General features: G+C 41.2%; 1 protein-coding gene across 2 annotated transcripts; it reads left to right on the forward strand.

Annotated features, from left to right (window-relative positions):
• Positions 1-23856, forward strand: ccdc71 (coiled-coil domain containing 71). Of its 2 annotated transcripts, none has more exons than XM_070959656.1 (2): positions 1-87; positions 20243-23856. In XM_070959656.1, exon 2 carries the CDS (start codon positions 20253-20255, stop codon positions 21327-21329), a length of 1077 nt encoding a protein of 358 aa, XP_070815757.1. In that variant the 5' UTR covers positions 1-87; positions 20243-20252; the 3' UTR covers positions 21330-23856. The 2 variants fall into 2 exon arrangements, with proteins under 2 accessions (XP_070815757.1, XP_070815758.1); XM_070959657.1 differs by lacking the exon at positions 1-87 and adding an exon at positions 3584-3848 and having other exon boundaries at positions 20243-23850.

Below are 23856 nucleotides of genomic sequence, written 5' to 3' on the forward strand. Positions count from 1 at the left end.
CATCCACACCGCTGTTGTTGCAGCCATTTTACCGTGGAGCGTCGGCGCAGCGGCAACTGGAGGATGCCGAAACAGCACCGTTAAAAGGTAATTCCGCCGTTTTGTTGAGCGCTTTCACTCGCGTCGCTTATCTGCACGTTTCCGACTCAGCAAATACGTCGGATAATGTCTGGCCAGCTGATGCCCAGGCCGGCCGGAGGGGCTGAGGGAGCCTCTACAACTAGTAGCTGCCCAGACAGAGGAAAGATTGCTGGGAGAGTGTTTGGCGGCCAAGGCTTGTCGCTGGCAGTTCACAAGTCTGTGTGAAAAATGGCGACGTCTTTTACCAAACCCCTGAAAGTTGTGAATGAGCTTCTGTGTGGCGAGTAGATGCACGTATTTGTGGCTACAGTTTAAGGGCGCTGATAGCAGCGTACTACAGATTAAACCCAGTGTTTTCAGTGCGTTCGCACAGGGGGCGTACGAGAGCTACACAACGACGTAGGGTTGCGCACGCGCTTCGTAGCGTTAACCTTATTGGCTAGTCTGGTTTTTAACGTTTCTGATAGAATTTTCTGAAAGGAAGTGACACCATTTTGGTTTATTTGCTATTATCAGTCATGTAAATATATCAGTCTGGTCGTGTTATTAGTTTTGCTTGTCTGTGATCTCACAGTACTCTTGTTATTGGGTACTATTAGGTTCCAGTTAAAAATTGCTAGGTTTCAACAAAATCGTTGGATTGCCACGTGGGAAATCCTTGCGTCAGTTACTACTTTCGTGAACTTTGATGGATAAATTACCGCTGCAAATTGTCTGCAACTGTGTTGACCTTGTGAGGGGACAAAGAGCCAGAGAAACATCAATTAAGAATGCTGTGGTGGTTAACTGTTAGTTGCAAGCCACTTTCCCCACTGTTTAACAACTCCTTATTGAATGACATGGTATACAATGCTGACATCAAAATGGTGCTACATGAGAAAGGAAATTGATAGAAGCTTGAAGAGCCACATGACTGACTTCTGCTAGCATGTTCCTAGCTGGCTACAGTGCTAGCCATAGTTGTTCACCAGCCACCTTTGCAGTGGTTACCAGGCGGCCTGTTTCCCAAAGTGTTGGTTCTTGCAGGCAACAACAGAGAAATTGGTGTGCGTTGCTCGTAATGTTACCTTCCAGCTTCGTGTTACCAGAGTTGCTGTTGTAGTGAGGAAATAGTAGTAAGTGGATGGAACTCCAGGTCTATGAGTGCATGCATAACCCCTTTTTTCAATGCGTTCAACCATTTACCACAGTAAAGCACATTATTGTCAATATTCTTAAGTTTTTATCACGATAATGATGGTATTACAAAAGCAGTTAGTGGTAAAAGGTGCCACCGGTGACTGTGACAAAACCGGTATAGTGCCGACCCCTAGCATATAGACCTGTTTACAAATGGTCCATACAGGATGCGCACTCAGTGACCATGTTGTCGCAGTCAGCTTGATTATGGAGATTGTCAGTATAGCAGAGCTGTACAGTCTGCTACTTTCTTGCAAATAGCAATCGTGCTACAGAGGTTGAAGGTTTAGTAGTTCAAGTAAAATGTCTGTTACCATCTCTAATCAACCACAGACTGACTGGCAGACTGGCAAAGGACATAAATGTTGCATACAAGGCTTCAACCAAACCTTAACAAGAAATGTTTTCTGACAAACATTTCCTTTATTTGTTCATATTGGTAAATTGGTGAGACATAACAGTTCTTGCTATTATAAATCATCCACATATTATGTGAAACTCAGTAAATTTATGTAACACATTATTGTGTATTAATATTGAACACACAGAATGAATCTCTCAATTGTTTTTGTTCTGTTATTAATGATTTACGCAAACAAACACAAACAAAAAGCTAGAATCTGAAAGATTTCTTTAACAGAATGCAACAGATTGAAGTCATTGGCCACAACTAGGGTCTATGGGCACTGGGCAGACAGCACATAATAAAAGGACTCATTATATGAGGGTCGGTCCTTTGAATTTTTTTTTTTTTTTTAAGCTCCCATGCACCAAGCAACAGAACAAGAGAAAATTAAATGAACAAGATAAAAAAAAAATAGGAATAAAAGCAGTATAAATAAAATGTATATCAAACATTTCCAAAAGCTTTCAACAAAAAACACAAGTTTTAAGAAGAGATTTAAAAGAAGCTTGAGACTTTGTGTGTATGTTCAGTAGGCAGGGAAATCCATAGTGTGGGGGCTGTAATTGCAAAAACCTGATCACCCATAGCTGCAAACTGTGACCTGTGAGTAACCAGTAGTGCTCCATCTGTGGATCTTAATAGTCAAGAGGGCACATACCAGGTCAATAAATAAGAAATGTCTTCAGGACCAAGGCCACTGAAGGCCATAAAATGAGCAATAAAACATTTAAATCAGTTGGAAATCTAACCGGGGGCAAGCATGTGGGTGATGTGACCATGCCTCTTTGTTCCAGTAATGATTCAAGCTGCAGCATTCTGTACCAACTGGAGACAGTGGAGCAAGCCTGAGTGAAGGCATTGCTTTGGATTAAAGATCAATGATTGATAAAATGACCTAATTTTGGGACATCCAGGACTTGATATCTGGAAGGAAGTTCTGAGATTAGCTAGGCTGCTGGGATCTGTTAATGGCAAGTATAACTGAGTGTCATCTGCATAAAAATGGTAAAACACATAGCATGTATATAGAAAACAGAAGGGGGCTAAGAACTTAGCCTTGAGGGACACCACAATTTAAGTTGTCGAGCAAGAAGAGTTACCCAGATTGATGTTGGAGAGGTAGGCACATAAAATGAAGAAATCAACTGTGTCAAAGCCTGCACTTAAATCTAAAGGAGCAAAAATCAAACAATCCCCTCTGTCTGTAGCTTTTTGTAAGTCATTTGTAAACTTAACAAGTGCTGTTTCTGTACTATAGCCTGCTCTGGAAATTATTAAAACACTGTTATTATTCATAAAAGTTGGGATGACACCACTTTCTCCGGAACCATAGATGAAAAAAGACAGTTTTGAGATTGGGCTGTCGTTACTTGAAGAAAGGGAGTCCATATTATTATTTTCTTTAGCAGTCAGTGCACAATAGCAATGGAAATAACTGGGAAAGAGAGCATAGAATTTTAAAAATCTGCGAAATAACAGGACTAACAGTGGGGAATACCTCATTGATCAGCTTAATGGGAAGTATGTCTAAGATGCAGAAAGATGAGTTCATGTGGGACACTGCACTGTCTAACACTGAAATTGTGATTTCAGTGTTCCTTATGGCAGAATTGACATAAGGAGTGGAAAGAATGTGAGGGTCAGTCTGGAATTGGAACCTGATGTTCTCCACCGTCTTTGCAAACTGACGGAGAAATTTTTCAGACAACTCAATGTCAGGTACTGGTGAAATGGAAGGACCCCTACTGACCAAAATGTATCTTCAAGAGAACTTTCAGAGTGCAGTTCATTCTTTCAGTTCAGAAAAATAATCCGATTCAATAGTAGAGCTGTACCCAATAGTTCGAAGCCTCGTTCATAACATTGAGTCTAAATCAGATGCTGGCTGACAGTTGTTGAGAGCTGGGAAGTTGATGGAATAAACACCAGAATATCACCAGAATCTGCTCTGATCTGTGGCCATTTGCCGGTGTGAGGAGAGTTAAGATCTTACACTTTTGGGATTAAAAAGTGGATTTATCTTCAACCAGTCTACAGCAGCGAGCCGTGGAGGTGCCAACCTGTACTGTAATTCTCTCTTTGTTGACTGCCTACTGGAGGGAAATGTACTTCATGAATGTACAGAGAGGAGAGGGAAAAAGAAAAGAGACTGGAGGAAAATAACTGAAAGAACTGGAATCCGGTGAGTGCTGAGTTCATTCAGAGGCTGAACTGAAAGCAAACACAGAGACACACACACACACACACACACACACACACACACACACACACACACACACACACACACACACACCCTCACCCTCCGTGCCTGCTGTTGCTTGCTAGCTTACAGCTAATGTAGAGTATGCTGACTGTTTGGGGCAAATAAACACAAATGATCCTGTGGTAAAACTTGCAAGAATAACACAAATAAACACAAATGATTCCCTTGTGGTGAATGATCATGTCATGTCATGACGACAGACATTCAAAGCTTCATTTGAAAAACTGCAATAGAAGTTTGAGTGTAAAAAATTGACACAACCTTACTAGCTTGTTGCTCATCATTCCACCCTTCTGTGCTGGCATTGAAATGATCCATTAATAATTCGGCTACACTGTAAAAAATAGAGGACAAAATCCACAGCCCTTGTTCTGTGTAAAAATGAGTAGAGATTCCGTTGACGCTAATTTGAGGATTCAGCAGTGTGTTAGACAAATCTAGTGGTTATCGTCCAAACTTGGAGCTTGTTTATATAACTCCCTCTTTGTGTTCTACTGGAACAAACTTACACTTTGCTTAACCCTTCACCCAAACAGCAACTGTCCAATCATAGCTTAGTAACTATGCACAGCGGACCTGTCAAGCTTTTGAGATCTCGATGTTTTTAAGTTGTGTGCAAAAGTGTCAAGAATGTGTTTAACTGTATGTTGATGTGAATTTTTCTAAGCAACTAATGTTAGCATGCTTGGCTAACTAGCTTACTACCTTCAGTAGTACCCATTCAGGACTGGAGCAGCCATTGTGCATGAGCCAGTCTTAATTGGCACTACATCAGAGTCATGTGCTGGACATGAAGCGACCACCCTCCGGGACATAGTCCACACTGACTGTGCTAGTGCCGCCCTAGACAGCTTTATTGCTTCATTTTATTTATACAGTTGACTGACAAACAAGGTTTGAACATTTCTTGAGTAGACAGTCTTTGGCTGAGCTAGCTTGCCATATACTTGCTCCCTGTGGCTCTTCAAGACTGTTACATTTTTATTGAACTCATTATTTCAATAGTCATGTTGGGATGTTTATGAAGTTATTTTTTGTATAACTGTGTATGGAGAATAACTCTTTTGGGTCAGTGTGACAATTAGGACAAAGTTGCCTTAAAGGCCAGTGTTGTTTTCTTGTGTTGGCTTGGTACATTCTAGCAAATAAGTCAAGAGCTGAACTGTCGGCATCACTAGTGGACAGTAAACAACAGTCAGAATCACTGTTATACTTTAAAGTGCATCACATCACGCAGATAACATCAATATTGTAAGATCATTGTTTTAATTGGGAGCTTGAGAGCGTTCAGAGCTGACCAGCAGCTTGTCCTGTCAGACTATGAAACTATAACATTTCCTAACATTATCCTACACAATGTTTGAGGCAGGTCCATTAAATGCAGTATAAATATGGTGGTCACCAGGGATGGGTAATGAACCTCATTATTAAACATGCCCTGGGGCTAAATTATTAAAGTGCGTATCCATAAGCTCCAATGTTATCAATTCTGTTGTCGGTGAAATTAAGGCATTCCTCTATTATGCATTTTCACTATTCCTAATTCAGAAGAGAGATTTCTCTTGAAGACTGTCGTATGTGTGAGGGTTGGGGCCAGCTCTTTCTCTCAATGATGAAGAGAACTAAATTCTCAAAAGTCAGGCTGCGCTTCACTGGAGTTATTGATAGCAGTGCTCGTTCAGTGAAACAAGATTTTTGCATGTTGAGTGCAGAAATGCAAGTGATCCTGAAAGTGTATTACATACAGGCAGAGAAATGCAAAATTTTTAACTGCCTAGCTCATAGCTCATCTCTCCTTGCCCCATTCATCTCCGGTATGTTATGTATGCTAGCAAGCTATAGCCAACTGACTTAACTAAATCATACGAATGGGCATTAATGATTAAGAGTAACATGTCTGTGAAGATTCTCATTCATCCAGGTCATGGTACTTCTAAGTGCTTCCAAAGGCTACTGGACTTGCTTGTGGTTCTAGAAGACGTTTTGCCTCTCATCCAATCTAACTGATTGGTAGGAAGTCTCAGGCATTTGTAGGACATCAGGTGACTCAATAGGCTTATGTGAGTCCTGTGAATGGCTGTTAAGCTGCCTAGGGAGAGATCTCAGGACTGCATTGTAAGGGATGTCGTAGACCACCTTCTCTGTTCAGTGATGGTCTTTCCAGTTTGATGTGGATGGCTTCTTTAATTTCTCTCTAAAACCATTGGTCTCCCTCGGCCAAAATATGTACATTATTGTCCTCAAATGAATGTCCCTTGTCTTTGAGATGTAGGTGGATTGCGGAGTCATTCATAGAAGATTAAAAGTAACCATTAACCAGGTGATCATTTAGCTATAAATATGGGTGTGTTCCTCAATTTGATCTGAAATGTTCAGAGCATCATCTGAAATTATTAAATTATTAAATTATTAAATTATTATTATTATTAAATTATCAGAAATTCCATTTAAGAATCTGTAGGGATCACAATAAAACTGACACTGATAACGATAATAAGCTTTGGACCTAACATCACACAGCAGAAATGAAGGCAACAGCACCCAGTCCGTTTGCAGTTTTTGGCTTGTATGACTAAGTACACAGCCATTTCCTACTGCACAGCATTGCTTGAGCTACCAGTGAAGAAAGTGGATGACACATGGATGTCCTCTGAAAAGGAGGAAAAATGAGTTGAATTGAGTGGGACAAAGGCGACTTTTGCCTTTCTGCCTCTGCTCTCTGTGTCACTGTCTATTTGCGGGAGAGTGGGGCTGATCTCCTTATACAGACAGTGGACAGCAGCGTAACTTCAGAGCGTAGCCCACAGCCGAGGGAATGAAACATACTGGGATATTTCACTGGAGTTAGCTACAACGGTGCTTATGTCCATCAGAGCAACAAATCAGAGAGTATGATCAATTATCAAACACCTGTTGTTAATAATAACAATAATAATAACCTTTATTTGTATAGTAGCTTTCATACAAGAATTGCTGCTCACTGTGCGTTTCAGCAAAGAAATCACATGCACAAACATAAAAACGACAAAGGGAACATGAACATAGGGATAGAACGTTCATGTAGAACAAGACGGAAAATAAAATCCCTTTGATAATGTAGTGGAATTCGGTCATTAAACCTTTGTGTTTAATGTTTGCGCTCGTTAATATAGAAAGGGGCACCAACCTTCATCAGATCAGAAGGATTTTATTAGCTGTGCAGTTTAGCTTGCAGCCATTAGTGAAGCAATGCAAATCATCTCCCAGCTTATGTATTTTGCATTGTTCATCCCTTTCCCATGTTTCCAACTACTCATACTCTTTCACCTTTTATTTGCTTGTTCATACTTTGAGCCAGAAACTCCATTCAAACCTAATAATGTTCCACATCTATCACACATTATGGCTTTTCTTCAACTTCATGCTGATTAGGCTCCTTCCCACTTTCCCAACTCTATAGCTACTTATCCAAATTAAATCCAGCAATTCAGTTTAACTCCAACTTTTCAACAAACCTTATTCCAATATTCCACATCTTTCATACATTATTAGTATTATTCAACTTTTAAAGCCAGCAATGCAGTTAAAACGACTTTTCAGCATCCAGCTTTTCTTAAGAAATTGGTTCTCTAGTGTGTAGTGTATTGAAGACCCTTTTTAGTTGATTGGTAAACCACTAAGAATATTGACCTGTTTGAATTACAAAAACTTGTATGTGGCTGTTGATTCAGATTCAGAGGTCTTCACTAAGGCTAGTATTGTGTGAAAAGGTGATGTTTGCCCGGAAAGCGTATCTGGAAAGATTAACGTGGATAAAATCGCATTGAACTCCTAGACAATGGTAAACATCAATGACGATTAATCATAAATTTATCCAGGTGGTTTATCATGGAGCTGTTAATCAGGAACCCCACCACGCACACCAGCCTTCATCCTCCAACCCATCCCCCCTCCGTTCATCCCTCTATTACTGCCTGCCAAGTGAGGAAACTGCTAATGTAGAGACTCCATGTGAGCATCATACAGTCATGGTGAATCATAGGAAGTCTGCTTGTTTGCAGTCATGTCATGGATCATTGTCTGGATTTTACAACCTCTATTTTTCTTTACTCCTTTCTTTTGTCTCCCCAATCTATCCTTCTTTTTCCTCCCCCTTTTCATTCTCCTTTCTTATCTTCTCTTTGTCCTTCATACTCCTTTTTCCATCTCTGTCCCTCTTCTTCCTCTCCTCCTCTTTCATTCTTATTTTTCACCTCTGACTGAATGAAAAATGCATCTTGCACCTTAATAATTAACTGAATTGGTCTTGACACTTATCTTAGAGAAGAGGGTCAGGGTCACCTGAGCAAAGTATGATTCTGAGAAAATAAAAAGCAAAGAAATCACAAATTGGTGGAGAAATTGATTCATGTGACCTTAGTCATTTTCTGTTGTGTTATGCGTTATAGAAATCACCCCATACATACATATTTGACTTTTCAGTATCCCCCAATCGATCAAATGACTTTTACAAATGAATATCAGTGTTTCCTCTACATTCATTTAGGAGTGGCGGGTTGCCATTGCTAAATCCTAGCCGCCATTCCTTCCAATTTCTTTTTTTTTTCTTTTTTTTTTTTTATTGTCGCAAATATACCACTGCCACATGTCTCCACCTTCACAGCAGAGTCCGACGTTAATTACACGTGAGAGCGCGGCCTTGAAAGTGGCATCACGTCAAGCATCCAGGCACCAGATCAGAGAGTCAGAGGAGTGCCGTCTTGGAAAATTGGGCAGCAACTTACCGGAGAAAAGGTAGACTTATTAGCTTAAGATAACTCCTATTAGATTTTACAAGTTAAATAGACATTCGCAAAATATTGATGACCAGCTAACATTATGTAACATATCGGTAGCTTAAGTTAATTGGGCCCGGTGCCAACTCAGTGTCGCTAACCTGAGTAAACTAATTGATAGCATTAAGCTAATATCCACACGCCATGATGTAGATGCAGACTGCATTTTCAGATGAGCTTGTTCAAATATTTCTCTAAGGAGAGAAAGACAGCTGATGAAGATGATGCTAGTCAGTAGTGATGTGTCGAGCGCGAACGAAACGGCTCCTAGAGCCGCTCTTTGAAGTGAATGATCGGAGCAGGCTACCGCCTGCGAGCAAGAGCGAGAGGCGCTTTGGGTTTTTTTGTTTTTTCTTGACTGTTTTTCCCATTGAAGCCGCACGTGATTGGTCAACTACATGATGTGTGGTGGCTTCAGTACTGAGCAGGAGGGGGAGGAGCAGGGGTTACAGACACAGTGCACACACACACACACACACACACACACACACACACACACACACACACACATTCAGCCTTTAAAAAGCAATTTTCAACTGACCATTCAATAAATAGGTTGTAAAAGTAAAATCTGCAGTCAAGTGTCATTTGTTTACGCCACCATGGCTCCCCGGAGAGCCTGCCCCCGCTGCTGAAAAAAATCCTGAAGGAAACACTGAATATGCATACATGTAGTGGACGATTATGTATAGTATATGCATGCATTCATATCTTTATACATGTGAAGTGTGTAGTATTTATTTTGACAATGAAAATATGATCTATAGTGGAAGTAAGTGGATGTTTTGGTGTAAGAGGGTTATTGACGCTGTAGTGATGGCCTGTGGGAAGAGACTGTTCTGTCAGGTTGTTTTAGCGTACAGTCCACTGTTGTGCCTACCAGATGGAAGAAGTTGGAAGAGGTCATGTCCAGGGTGTGATGGATCTACACTGCGGTGATGTTTCCTACCTGTTTACTGATTCTGGTTGTGTATAGGTCCTGAATGGAGGGCCGGTTGGCACCAGTGATTTTTATCTGCTGTCCTGACTGTCCGTTGTAGTCTGTCCGTGTCCTGTTTGGTGGCGGATCCAAACCAGACAGTGATGGATGAACAGATGACAGATTGCAAGGATGATTGCAGTGTAGAACTGTATCAGCAGCTCATGAGGCAGGTTAAACTTCCTGAGCTAGCACATCCTCTGCTGGGCCTTTTTGCTGGTGGAGTTTTATGTGGGATGCCCACTTAGGTCCTGGGAGATCCCAGAAACTGGAAGGTTTCTGCAGCAGACACATGTTAGTAAGTGGATGATTGTGGAGCATTTGAAGCAGGAGGAAACTTCACACAGGTTTGTAAAGATGGGGACCAGCTGGTCAGCATAGACTTTCAGAAGCCATCTGGGCTTGGTGCTCTCCTGATCATCTGTCTGCGGAAGAGCTGGCACACATCCTGTTCACAAATCCTGTGTGCAGATGGGAAGGGGTGAGACAGTGGGCTTATGATTGTTTGACGTCGGAAGGGTTGCCAGGTGTGAGTGTAGGCTTATCAAACCTGACCTAAAACAATTTCAGGTAGTCAGTGAGTTGATGGTTTTCCACAATGTGTGATGATGGTTTCCTGTAGCTGGCGATGTCCTTCAGGCTTCTCTACACTGAAGGACAGTTGCCAACTGAAAACCTGTCTGTCAGCATTTTCAGTACAGGATCTCTTTGCTACTCTGTCTCCTTTGTTTAGTGTGTTTCTAGCCTGGTTGTACAGGTTCCCGCAGACCTCCGCCTTGCTTTGATAAAGCTGTCTGAGTTAAGCTGTAAACCAAGGTTTGTTGATATTGTATGTTCAGAAGGTGTTAGTTGGCACACACATCCTCACAAAGCTGACTTCAGATGTCACAGTGTCAGTGAGCCCATCAACGGTCTCAAAAACACTGACCCATGCAATTGAAGCAGGCATCTAATTCCAGCTTTCTCCAGTGGTTCAGCTCTTCAGTCTGGACCACAGACTTGACCACAGGTTTAGCAAATTTTAATTTCTTCCTCCAAGTTGGGACAGGTTGAACCCGACAGTGATCAGACACTTAATTAGCAGTCATTATTTGGGTAGTTCATGGCTGAGGCTTAGTCTGTTTAAGTCCACAAGAGCAATGTGTCCGGGTGTCCGGGCATTTTTGCTTGATGTTATGCACCTTGTCAGCCAGGTGCTTTCTTTACATCAACATACCAGCCTTCATTAATGTAGAAGCAGATTGTGCCTCCTCTCGTTTTCTTTGCTTACCATGCCAAGTTTTAGTATAGCAGAGGGTGGCAGATCTGCTCAAGTCCATGATTGCTCCGTTGAGGAGCAGCAGCTCATCCATCTTGTTGGCCAGAGGGTGACGTAGTGCAAGTTGGGCAGTGCTTGGTTTTGGCTTGTCTGTTTTCCAACGTGGTGGCCGGGTCACACCTGTCTCACATTACAGCTAAAGAGTACACTAAAATATGGGTCTGGAAACATTTTTAGGTGAGAAATAGGCAATGCAGTAACAGAATCTTGATTCATATTTTATCAACACTGCCTAGTTTGAAAGTTTGATCTGATTTTCAGGCGTCTGATGGACTATGCTGGAAGGACTCCTTTGCATATAGTTGTGGACGAGTCCTGATTATGCAAATTCAGATACAATGACTGGTCTGTCAGCTCGGTTTACTGTATCCATCATGCATCGCATGGCTGGTTCTCAACACAAAATTAATAGATCTGTCTACTGGACATCTGTCAACAGATCCAGTGTGTCTACCTTCGCAGTTGGGCTGTGTGATATGACCAAAATCCAATATCCTTCTATTGGCCATTTCATATCCAGCTAAGGATATCATGATACAGCATGTTTTTTGTGAAGGCAGTGAACAGATAGTTCTGTTCGAGCAGTTGTTGTTAAATTTTTTTCCCTTTTAATCTCTTTAGTAAGAAATTGTCCATTGTTCTATATTCGAAAGTCCTGGACTGCCCTCTGGACACCATTGAGGAGGTGGTTGACAAGAGGATGTTAGCCAGGCTGACATCGATCGTGGACGACCCATCCCACCCCCTGCATGAGACAGTGGGGTGCTTAAGCGGCTCCTTCAGTGACAGACTACTGCATCAATTGTGTAAGAAAGAACAGGTCTTTCATCCCAATAGCTGTCAGACTTCAATTTCAGCGTCATGTAATGTAGCACTGTTTTGATGCTGTTTTTCCCATTTCTACATCATTAGCCTACTGTTTTCATAGCACTCCTGTTATCTATGCTAATATATGCTCACATTATCCATTTCATCTGGTGCAATACCATTACATCTTGTGCAGTTTTTAATTTGTAGATTTTTTTTCAACTGTGCAATGGTACAAACACTGTATTTATTATCCATATTGGCAACAGTATTTTTATAAGCGGTACATATACATAGACCCATGCAATTCACTGTTCTTTTTATGCAACAGCATTTCTCAAGTGCATTTCAACATAGGGCAGTTTAGGGTAGTTTTTCTCATAAGAAAATTGGCAATAGTATTTTTATGGGCAGTAGTATTATTATGGCAATTAGTGTTTTTATATTCTATACATGATATGCATATAAGGTGATTTTTTTTCTTTTACTCTTTATCCTGTATCCTCCTTATCTTGACCTCTCTATGCCACTGTTTTGCTGTTCTGCTTTTCAATACTTGCTGGCTGTAACGACTTAATTTCCCCAGCGCGGGATCAATTAAGTTGTATCTTATCTTATCTAATCTTATTTTATCTTATCTTATCGAAGTCTAGTTTGCTAGGCTCCAGGCAGAGTTGTCCTGCTGTCAGGAAGTCATGTTTAACTTCAAACAGGGCCACAAACAGTTGCTTGCTAATCAGCCCTGTCTTGTGTCCTCCAGGAAAGCTTTGATCTATACTAGTCTACGTTTCAGTATCTGGTTAGAGCTGGCCACATGGCCTTGTATGGTTGTAAGACAGGAAGTAGCTTTCTTGGTGTCTGGAGGGGGGTATCTCTTAGAAGAATATCCAATATTATTTATATTTGATTATTTTTGTCCTTTTAATTGCAACATTTGTGCACATTTTTACCACCCTGCGTAGGTGGTAAAAGAGGTTAGTGGTAGAGTCTGTTGTGGGGACTGGTATGTGGCATAATTAGCAAAGTCCAGTTTTCTGCTTCATGTCAGACTTTTCATATGTAAACCTCATCTGTGCGACAAAAGTAGCCCTCTTCAAGGTTTTGTCTTGGCTGGTTGTTGTCCTGCTCCTGGTCTGAATTACTCTATTTGGTGTGACATTCACTCCTGCATGTTTGTTTGCGTTGCCGTCATGCAAATTCCTTGCTTGCATCTGTGCCGTGAGAAAGAAAGCAGAGTGTCATCCAACTGACAAATTATTGCAGTAAAGAGAATTATTTGCAGCAGTTGAATAAACGATTAGGCATCATATGAAACAACAGACATCTCTCTGTCATCACACAATATACTTTCTATCGTCATATTGCACAGCCCTAACTCACTGTTCACCACGGTACAGTTCACTGTTTGGGATTTGATTGAGGAGCAGCTCACATAACATGAAAGTTCTTCTTCTAGTTCTTCCTCAGTGAACTAGAGGAAGATTTAAATAATTGATAGTTGGTGTTAGTCCAAGACTCATTTCTACTAATGGCAGCACAAAAGACGTATGTTTGTAAGCTGGGTCCTTCTGTAGTTTGTAACAGCTATTTTGTTGCAAAATGATTAATTACTCATTTTTTGGGGGGGTTACACAGAGCAGTTGGTTACCTGATAGACGTACTATCTACTTCCTCATAAGGTTTGCAGACACAACTTGTAATATGTATGGTGAGGTGGAAAATTACCAGCAGCCACCAGACTGATGCTCTGATTATGTAGCTGTGGACTCATTTTCACCAGGTGGCTAATAAGCATCTCCAGGTTCTCTGGTGTTCTTATGGGACTAGATTTAACCCAGATTGTAGGTTTTCGTTGTTTTCCTGCTCTACTGTTTCATAGCAGTCTTCATGGCTTTCTGGTCTTTATCACATGAGACTCACTCATTATTCCATATTTACATTATTGTTTCCGTGACCTCTGTTGATTCTTTGGATGAATCCAGAACTTTGAATCAGTGCCCACATCTGATTTGTTTATGGATTCAAATAGGTCTGATTTGTGCTCATTGAAAGCTGTAATCAGCGCTTTGTAGGCAGGATTAGCTACCTAGCCCTATCCACGAAAAACAGCAGAACTTACCATAAATTGTATAATGATTTAGCCGTTTGTCTAATTATATAGGTTTTTGATTCTAATAAAAAATTGTTTTGATTAACAAGTTGTGATTCGCTATGTGTATAGATTTTACGATCACTAGCCTTCACTTAAAAAAAAATGCACACATGACAGTAAATGAATGAATTATCCTTATCTGCATTGTGCTTTTTACGGCCTCAACCTCACACTGTAATTTTACAGTTTAAAATTCCTAGAACACTTTCGTATTTTTTGTAATTTTTTGCTCCTCCCATCCTCAAGAAAAGCCCTGATGAAAAAATGGTGGCATACGTGAATGAGGTGAACCCTGCTGTACAGGTTTCTGGAAGCTGACTTACAAAAATAACACTGACTTGCCAGGGATTGCAGATGGAATTTAGCTAGTAGCTAAATCTGGTACAATACATCTCTTTTCATGAGATTGTTTGCTGTACGTGTTCCCTGACAAATACATGTAATAAACTAATTTTCTATCACTGTCTGCTACTCAGCCCCAAGCCCACTGGTTGTTATTGAAGATAAATATGTGAAAAACAGCTCATAAATATAGTTTCATTTTTTGAAAATGCTGAGTAATTTCCACAACAGGTGGGAATTGTAGTTTTTAAGCAAACAGGAGGAAATGGTGCATTGTTTTGTGAATTGTTTTCAGCTGTCAATCAATCCACATTAAGTGCTCTAGTTGGTATGTGAGGCAGCAGAACTGTGGAAAGTGAGTCAAAATCAACAACAGTGCGTGTGTTCGTGGTAATGAAGGAACTTGTCACCCTGTTGTTTGAAAACAACTGGTTTTTAATCAAAAAAGCTAAATGTTCTCTGGTTTCAGTCTTTCATTTGTTAGGATTTGCTACTTGTCCTTGTCTTATGTGATATTTAATGGAGCAGCTTTGGAGTGTTGGTGGAAAAAAAAAACAGAATCTGGAGACATAATTTCATTTAATGATATTCTGACATTTTATTGACAAAGTGGCAAATCAAGATAAGAGAGATAAACCTTAGTTTAACTCTAAACGTTAGCATGCAAACTGTAAGAATGTTAACATTCTGACATTAGCATGCTAACCCAAAGGATCGCTAAACCATAGTGCAGCTGAAGCAATGGAGTGGATGTTCAAAGCAAGGGATGTTTTTAGCCTGTGATTGTGATTAAGTGCAGCTGAATGCATGGTCAGACTCACTCCACTGAAACAGGATCTGTAACCAGGAAATATCAAGCAGAGTATCAGGTAGCAAGCAGTCTCAGCTGCAGCACTTTGTGTCGCTGGGCCGGTGATGATTTCCTTCACAAAGACAGGTACAAGTCAGTCCAAGCCTTTGCTTTGATGCAAGTTGAACCAAATCTGACAGGTAAGAGCTAAACCTGATCAGCTGAGTCTGAGAGGTCCAAAAATGGCGACCATATAGCACAGTTTCCTAAAGCCCAGCATGATATCTTGAAATGTCTGCCCCAAACCCAAAGGGATTCTGTTTACAATGATAAAAAAAACAGGGAGAAGCAGTGAAGAGAAAATTGTTTGGCATTGATAAATGACTTAATTGATTATCAAAATGGTGAATGATTATTTTTCCTTATTTTTCATTTTTCTTTTTTTATTTTTAGCAAATAATGGCTAATTGTTTAGCATAGCAACAACCTCAGGACAAACCTTCCTTTTTTGCCCCATCTACACTGAACAAAAATATAAGCAGCACTTCTGTTTTTGCTCCCATTTTTCATGAGATGAACTCAAAGATCTAAAACATTTTCTGTATACAAAAAATATCCATTTCTCTCAAATATTGTTCACAAATCTGTCTAAATCTGTGTTAGTGAGCACTTCTCCTTTGCCGAGATGATCCATCCCACCTCACAGGTGTGGCACATCAAGATGCTGATTAGACGGGGGGGGTTAGTCAGTTGTCAGAAAAGTTTGTTGATCAGGTTGTTGATTGTGGCCTGTGGAATGTTGGTCCACTCCTCTTTAATGGCTGTGCGAAGTTGCTGGATATTGGCATGAACTGGAACACGCTGTCATATACGCCGATCCAGAGCATCCCAAACATGATCAGTGGGTGACATGTCCAGTGAGTATGCTGGTTATGCAAGAACTGGGATGTTTTCAGCTTCCAGGAATTGTGTACAGATCCTTTGCTACATGGGGCCATGTATTATGCTGCAACAGGAGGTAATGATCGTGGATGAATGGCACAACAATGGGCCTCAGGATCTCGTCACGGTATCTCTGTGCATTCAAAATGCCATCAATAAAATGCAGCTGTGTTCGTTGTCCATATCATATACGCCTGCCCATACCATAACCCCACCGCCACCATGGGCCACTCGATCCACAACGTTGACATCAGCAAACCGCTCACCCACATGACGCCACACACGGTGTCTGCCATCTGCCCAGAACAGTGAAAGCTGGGAGTCATCTCTGAAGAGAACACCTCTCCAATGTGCCAGACGCCATCGAATGTGAGCATTTGCCCACTCAAGTCAGTTACGACGACAAACTGCAGTCAGGTTGAGACCCCGATGAGGACGACAAGCAAGCAGATGAGCTTCCCTGAGGCGGTTTCTGACAGTTTGTGCAGAAATTCTTTGGTTATGCAAACCGATTGTTGCAGCAGCTGTCCGGGTGGCTGGTTTCAGATGATCATGGAGGTGAACATGCTGGATGTGAAGGTCCTAGGCTGGTGTGGTTACACATGGTCTGCGGTTGTGAGGCCGGTTGGATGTACTGCCAAATTTTCTGAAATGCCTTTGCAGACGGCTTATGGTAGAGAAATGAACATTCAGTTCACGGGCAACAGCTCTGGTGGACATTCCTGCAGTCAGCATGCCAATTGCACCCTCCCTCAAAACTTGCGACATCTGTGGCATTGTGCTGTGTGATAAACCTGCACATTTCAGAGTGGCCTTTTATTGTGGCCAGCCTAAGGCACACCTGTGCAATAATCATGCTGTCTAATCAGCATCTTGATATGCCACACCTGTGAGGTGGGATGGATTATCACAGCAAAAGAGAAGATCTCACTAACACAGATTTAGACAGATTTGCGAACAGTATTTGAGAGAAATTGATCTTTTGTGTATATAGAAAATGTTTTAGATCTTTGAGTTCAGCTCATGAAAAATGGGAGCAAAAACAAAATGTTGCGTTTATATTTTTGTTCAGTGTAACAATAACAAAGTTGCCTCTTCATTTCAGCGTTGACTAGCTTTGATTTCCCTGAACTCAAAGCTAAGATTGGGGAACGAACAATAGTAAAGCTGAACCTTTGATATGTGGAGTTAAATTTGAACAGTATTCATAAAGACATTGCCCTTGCCAAGCTGGCAAATAAAAGTCAATAAACTACTTGGACTGTGGCTTTGCACTTGTCTTTTATTGCAACCTTGTTCTGCACTTAAAAAAATGAAACGATGAATTTGATACACTTTCTTTCATGTTTTTTGATAAATCTGTCTCCTTTGTTGGCTGAAATTGTTGGTTTCTTTGTAGATAAAAGAGCTTGGTCTGTACCAGCTCTATATGGAAAGTGTCCTGAGACAACTTCTGTTGTGATTTGGCGCTATACAAATAAAATTGAATTGAATTGAATTGAATTGAATTGAATTGAATTGAATTGAATTGTTTTTAATGTTGTGAAAAAAAATGCAAATGTAATAATTGGCAGTTTCCCCTCCTAGAAACTCCCTTGAACTACCAGGTGAAGTTTTTCTTATTTTTGTTCTGTTGAAAGAGGATCTCACGGGGTTGTCTCCTGTCCCTAAGGTCGTGGTTGCCATGGTAGCTAACGAGTCTTAGATGAAGGGTATAAATGTATAGAACTGGTGCTGAACTGAGGGAAGGTCACAGTGGTTTCTGTTTATCAGCTTAGAGTAACAAGCCAGCTGGGGTCCGTCTCTCAGCGGATGTGGAGCTTTATTGTTTCTTTATAATCAGTGTGTCACTGTCTGCTGATCTGGCTGTATGAGGTGTCTGATTACTCTGCTGCCGATAGTAAACTAGCTTCTCCCCCCAGCATCAATCTACCTATTAAAAATCTCCAGTCTGTGTGTTCACAGCCGCAGCAGTGCATGTTCATGTTAACATTTAATGTTAAGGTGACTCTATAACAGCTTGCAGTGAGACCAGCTGCAGAAAAAGTTCAGTTTATGGATCACATTTAACGAGTGGCAAGGAGGTCAGGGGTCAGAAGGTCACAGCATCCAGAACCAGCAGAAATGATTGTGATAGTAGACATGTTGAAATACAAGGGTGAAACCTAGGGCATGTCTGCACCAATGTGGATACATTTAAAAGTATTTTTTTTATCTCTTCTTTTGTTTTGTTATTTTCATTTCTACTTTCCAGAACACTGTCCAGCTGGGATGTAACAGAATTTGAATAGATTGTTTGGATGTGAACAGTTAATGACCCTGAACACACGTGAATCTACATCTGGTTTTGTAATTGTTTTTGTTGCCTGGTTGACAAAATGTGCTTTACTCTGTCATCTCTTCCTGTAAGAGTCGCAACATGGTCAAATTTAAAATACACAACATACGTAATTGTAGTACATAAATTTCAGGAAGGGTTAGAACTCACAGGAGCAGTATCTCTGATGACCATCAATGATAAACAGCTATAAATCTGCTTAGACATAAATTTTAAAAGTGGTGGCTTCGGGGGGGAAGGCATTGACCGGGGATTTCTTTTGTGTGTCATTACCAATCTCTTCCCCCATCATTTCCCATCATCTCCCCATCGTCACAGTCTATTACAGTCATAAAATGCCCAAACCAATGTTTTATCACAGACATGTCAGACCAACTTCATTTTCTTTTTTATGTCACTTAATTTGTGTCACTAGCTGCCTCTTTTCACTTGCCAGTGATCAGCTTCAGTGGGAGGGTGAGGAGTGAGTTCAGTATAACTTACTGGAGTTACCAGAAGGTAAATTCCTCCTCATTTGGAAGAATTCTTGCTACCCCAGCTGTGATGTCAAGCTAATGCATCATGTAACAAGATATCATTCATATAGATCTACCATCGAACTCCATGCAAGAGAGCCAAAAGCCCACTTCCTAAAATGTAATGTAATCACGTAGTTTCTGAATTAAAAACTGTGATCCCATATATAAAAGTCCTTACCGAAAAGAAAAGAGTAACTGCCCTGCACTGCACAGGATAAATTATGCATTTATTTCAATTTTTTTAAAAAATGTTAATTTTCTGTTTTAATTGAAGAATGTATTTCAAAAGTTAATGTCTTTTTGTTTTAAAATAACAGTTTTCCTATTGTCTGATTCTTTGGGAAAATTTCTCACAGTGAGATCAAAAATACTGCCATTATATTAGGGGTGGGCGATATGTCCTAACATTTATAACATGGTACTTGTTTGTCTTTGGTGACGGCATTGTTTCACAGTATTACATAAATAAAAGGGATACTCCACTTAGCAATGCAAGGAAACGTATCTTAAGAAGGAAAAAATGATTTAAAAAAAAAAAAAAGACGTTTATTGGCTTTCCTGTGCTGCAGTATGAAGTGTGGAGACAAACTACTTGTCTGGTTATTGGCTAAGCGTTCACACAGTTTCTCTTGACTGTCCCTCAATTTTTAATACTTAGTACTTTACAAGCCACATTACCCATGGAACACAACAATGCCAAATTCAACAGGCTAGCAAACAAAATAAACAGCAAAGCAACATGAAAATGCCAGAAAGTTTGAAGTTGGTTTTGATCCATGCTTGAGCTTCAGTTGTGAAGCAAATCCTGCTTTGTGTTGGCCCTCAAAGCAGCGCAAAATGAAGTGATTAGTGCCGTCAACAGAGAAACTGAGAAACTGCTGTGCGTTGCTTGTAATGTTACCTTCCTCATCTTTGTGTTACCAGAGTCAGTGTTATAGTGAGAAAAAAAGGTAGTTACAGGATGTAACTTGAGTTTTGTGAGTATGTATGCATAGCCCTCTACCTGTATGTTATCGCAGCCACAGTAAAGCACCTCATTTTTAAAATACTGAAACATTTATGACAGTAATAACGTCATTGCAAAACCCATGTTGTGGCTGAACGTGACACCGGTGACGAAACTGGTATACCGCCCATTCCTACATTATACTCACTTCACTTTGTTTGACTCAAAGAGGAGCTATACCAATGTAAGGTTGCAAAATCCCAAAAATGAGTTATGAATTAAGACCAGCCTGTTTCATTTGTATTTGTTCTTGAGTTGTTCTTCTGTGGTTCTTTGTAACTGAATGCTTTCTGTATTTTCCGGGCAGGACTACAAACATGGCTGACGCGGCACGAGGTCCCGTGGTTGGCCGGCCATTGGCATTTGCCAATGAAGAGCGGAGGGCGGTCCACTCCTGGTCCCGGATCTCGTCAGCGGGGCATGGTGTCCTCCTGGATGCTCTGAAGATCCTCAGCCCAATGTCCCATGACCTCTCAAGCAGCGAGGAGTTGGTCACCTTCCTGCACGACCTGAGTGAAGAGGGCCACAAGCCCACTGTGCTGCGCAGCAAAGACGTATATGGCTACCGCTCTTGCACAAATCAACCCCTAACTGAAGACATGCTGAAGCCACCCAACCGGAGCGTCAGACCCATTGCCAAGAGGAGGGGAAAGAGGCCCCTGGCCAAGAAGAGAGAGGTTCACCCTTCCTGGAACACCCCTGAGAAGGGCAGCCCCAGAATTCAAGGGGTCCGCCCTCCAGAGCCACTGGTGGACCATCGTGTCATCATCTGTAGCAGGACACCCAGTCGGACTGTAGAGATGTCACAGGCACTGCAGGTGCGGCCGTGCCTCAGACTGACCAACATTAAAGGCCTGTCTGGCTTCCACACAGCCAGACTCCAGATCCACACTTCCTGGGACTCATCCTCGGAGGCACCCTCTGTTGCCTTTTCTCAGCAACAGCACCCTCCAATGCTTTCAGGAATACCTTTGCAGCCTTCTCAGAACGGTGGTGGGGCACCCACCAAAGCTGTGGCCTTGTTCAGCCAGAAGAGCCTGTCCTGTCCCCTCCGATTGGATGCCGCCCTCATCGGAGACTCTGCTCCGGTCTTTTATGCTAATGGCCGGGCATTCCCAGAGACTCACACAGAGCTGACCAGCAATGGCTGGAGGAGCAATGGCCTCCACCGGGATGGTCGCGGCCCCAAGGAACTGAACAACCCAACTCGGCAGAGACATGGCATGAAGGACAAGAACACTTTTAGATGGAAAGTGATAAAGGTGGATGACTCACGCTCTGTGGCTGAGGCCCGCAGAAAAGCGCAGAAGATCCTACAGGTCAACCTGTCTCCAGTGATTCAGATTCAACCTCTCAACCATGTATTGAGAGACTTCAGATACCAGAATAACTGACAGTTTTCCCCAAACTCACACACATTGTTTCTTTTAGCAGACGTTAGTGTTCTACATCCATTAGCCTCCACCTGGTTGAGCCCCAGTGTTCATAGCAAATGTCTTACCATGGGCTTATATGATCTCTGCTGATTGTTGGAGGTAGAGAAATTAGTCTGTCTCTGGAAGTTCCAGTTCCTGACGGAGGCACTCAGGATTGAAAGGCATTTGAGTTAGGTGACACTTTTCCCAGCAGGCTGGGATTGTTGGCCAAATGCTGGTACATTTTCACTGTCTACCTTAGTTTACTTCAACCAACTATCATTCTGCTTTGAGTTGAATGGCTGCTAGCCAATGTTGCTAACGAATTTCGGGATGCAGCATCCACTGTGACTGTTAGGTCAAAGGTGAATTTTCTGCCCTTCAACAAGGCAACTGGGTGTGACTCTTAGTTGTTCAAAGAGTATAACTCAAGAAGTACTTTTTATTTGGGACACCTAGATGAACTGGTGAATGAGCAGGGGCAAGTTTTCAAAGTCTTCAGATGAGCAGATGTGGTGGTTGATTTGTTCTAGCAAAATAAATAAACTAAACAAAAGGATGGAGAAAGAGAAACGTGTTAAGTTTGTCTTCCTTTTTATATTTTTTGTTGTGTCTCCACTGGAAATCAGGAAGGCTCTGGGAGCGAGTACAGCACGGAATCAAACCCGCGGCCCATTCAGAGATAGATTGAGACCTGGATGATTTGTTTGAATTACAGTTCTTCACAAAGTGTTCTTTGGTTTAGTTTATCCACTTATAGAGAAAAAAAAAAACTCGTATTTTTGACTGTTGGGAACATTTGATGTCATACACTGAGAAAACATGAAGCAACTGAAGCAACTGCATAAAAGGGAGCATATGGAGGAGGACTTGGGCCATGTGAAAACATTTTGATTTGTGACATCAACCTCAAAATGTACATGTAAAAAGAAAAATGTTCAACTTTGCGAATTCTTAGCTATCAGAACTCTGACTTCAAGTTTCTCACATTTTCTCCCTATTTAAACAGTCACTGAATCCTGTTTTTTTTTTGGTTTTGTTTTTTACACTGACTTTCTGGCTCAGAATTTTTCCATCCCACACCAAAGCCCTGGTCCACCTCCATAAGTAACAGACGTCTGTACTACATAGGCAAGGAACTGTCAGCTGGAGTACTGACATCTGGCTCAGGCCCATTTGTTTCCTTACAAGTTAAATTTGAAATTGCAGCTTTAAAAAGTTAAATCTCCCATCAGAACTGTCATCTGATCAGTGCTGTGCTCTGCTGAGTTGCAAGATTTGCCTACCATAATTTACATTATAGATTTTTTTTGTTTCTTGAATTTCTCAGCTGTGATCAAACTATTGTGACATTTTGAGAGTGTCACAGGGCATCATTGTCACCTGTTCCTGAACATGTAAGTCATTAATATTATTTACCATAAAATATAGAAAATATTTGAAATGATCTCTGAAATTCGTTGGGGCTATCTTTGAATCACACTGGTTTTGCCACAGGTGCTAACTTTGCAATGTTGGTGCTGAATTATGAATTGGCACAAGAATGTTCTTTTTGTTCAGACTGGAGCATTTAAGAGCAGTGACTTCCCGTGAGTTGCTCTCTGAAGGACTGATAGCACTGCTGCCCCCTGCAGGTTGGGATGAGCATGCCAAACCGCCTTGTGTGCTTTCCAAAGGGTTTCTACTGTGAGGAAACACCTGAATCCATTTTCACGTTATCTGTGAGAGACCCCCTGTGTTCTCCCCTGAAGTGTCTGGACAAAATCACATTCTTAAAGACAACTACATTGTTATTGAGCAGGGCAAAAGTTTAATTTTGACCTTGGAAACAGTGCATTAACAGCAAATCTTAACTCGTAGTCTACTTACTAGCTTTTTCCAGAGCTTTTACTGATCTCAAGGTGATTAACTGTGGATGAGAGCTCTAAAAAAAGCTAGTGGGCAGACCTTGGTTTACGATTTTTTTTGGTAAAATATTGACTACACATAATACTGAAACCAGCATATGTTAGGGTCTATGTAAAACAGAACTGAACCACCCCTCGTTCAGTAAATGAGGACTTTTGTTTCGGCAACCATGAAAAAGATACATCAAAAAATAAAACTGGATTTCCAACATCTGGTTCATGTTTAAATTCTGTGGAATCTGTTACAGGCCACTTGGTAGGAAGAACTAATCAGATTTAAAGTGGAAATGTGTACTTTCTGACTTGAGATCCATGCACTTTGAATTAGCAGTCTGTTCCCCTGTTTAAACTGAGACCATCAGTGTTTGTTGGTCGGCCCTGCAGATTTCCACGTCCCTGTCCTGGTGAGTTTTATGTTCTGGAAGCATCTCTCAGTTTCAACACGCCCCTCTCTGACCTGTCTGTATAGTCATGTTCATCACCAACAATTCCCTTTTCTAGAACTTCTTTCTGTTAGTCTTGTTTGTGCAACACTTGTATAATATTGTATTTCCTACATGACCTTTGAAAAGTTCTTTTGTTCAATAAAATTTGATCTG

This window comes from Chaetodon trifascialis, chromosome 3, assembly GCF_039877785.1.
Source record: "Chaetodon trifascialis isolate fChaTrf1 chromosome 3, fChaTrf1.hap1, whole genome shotgun sequence".
NCBI lineage: Eukaryota > Metazoa > Chordata > Actinopteri > Chaetodontiformes > Chaetodontidae > Chaetodon > Chaetodon trifascialis.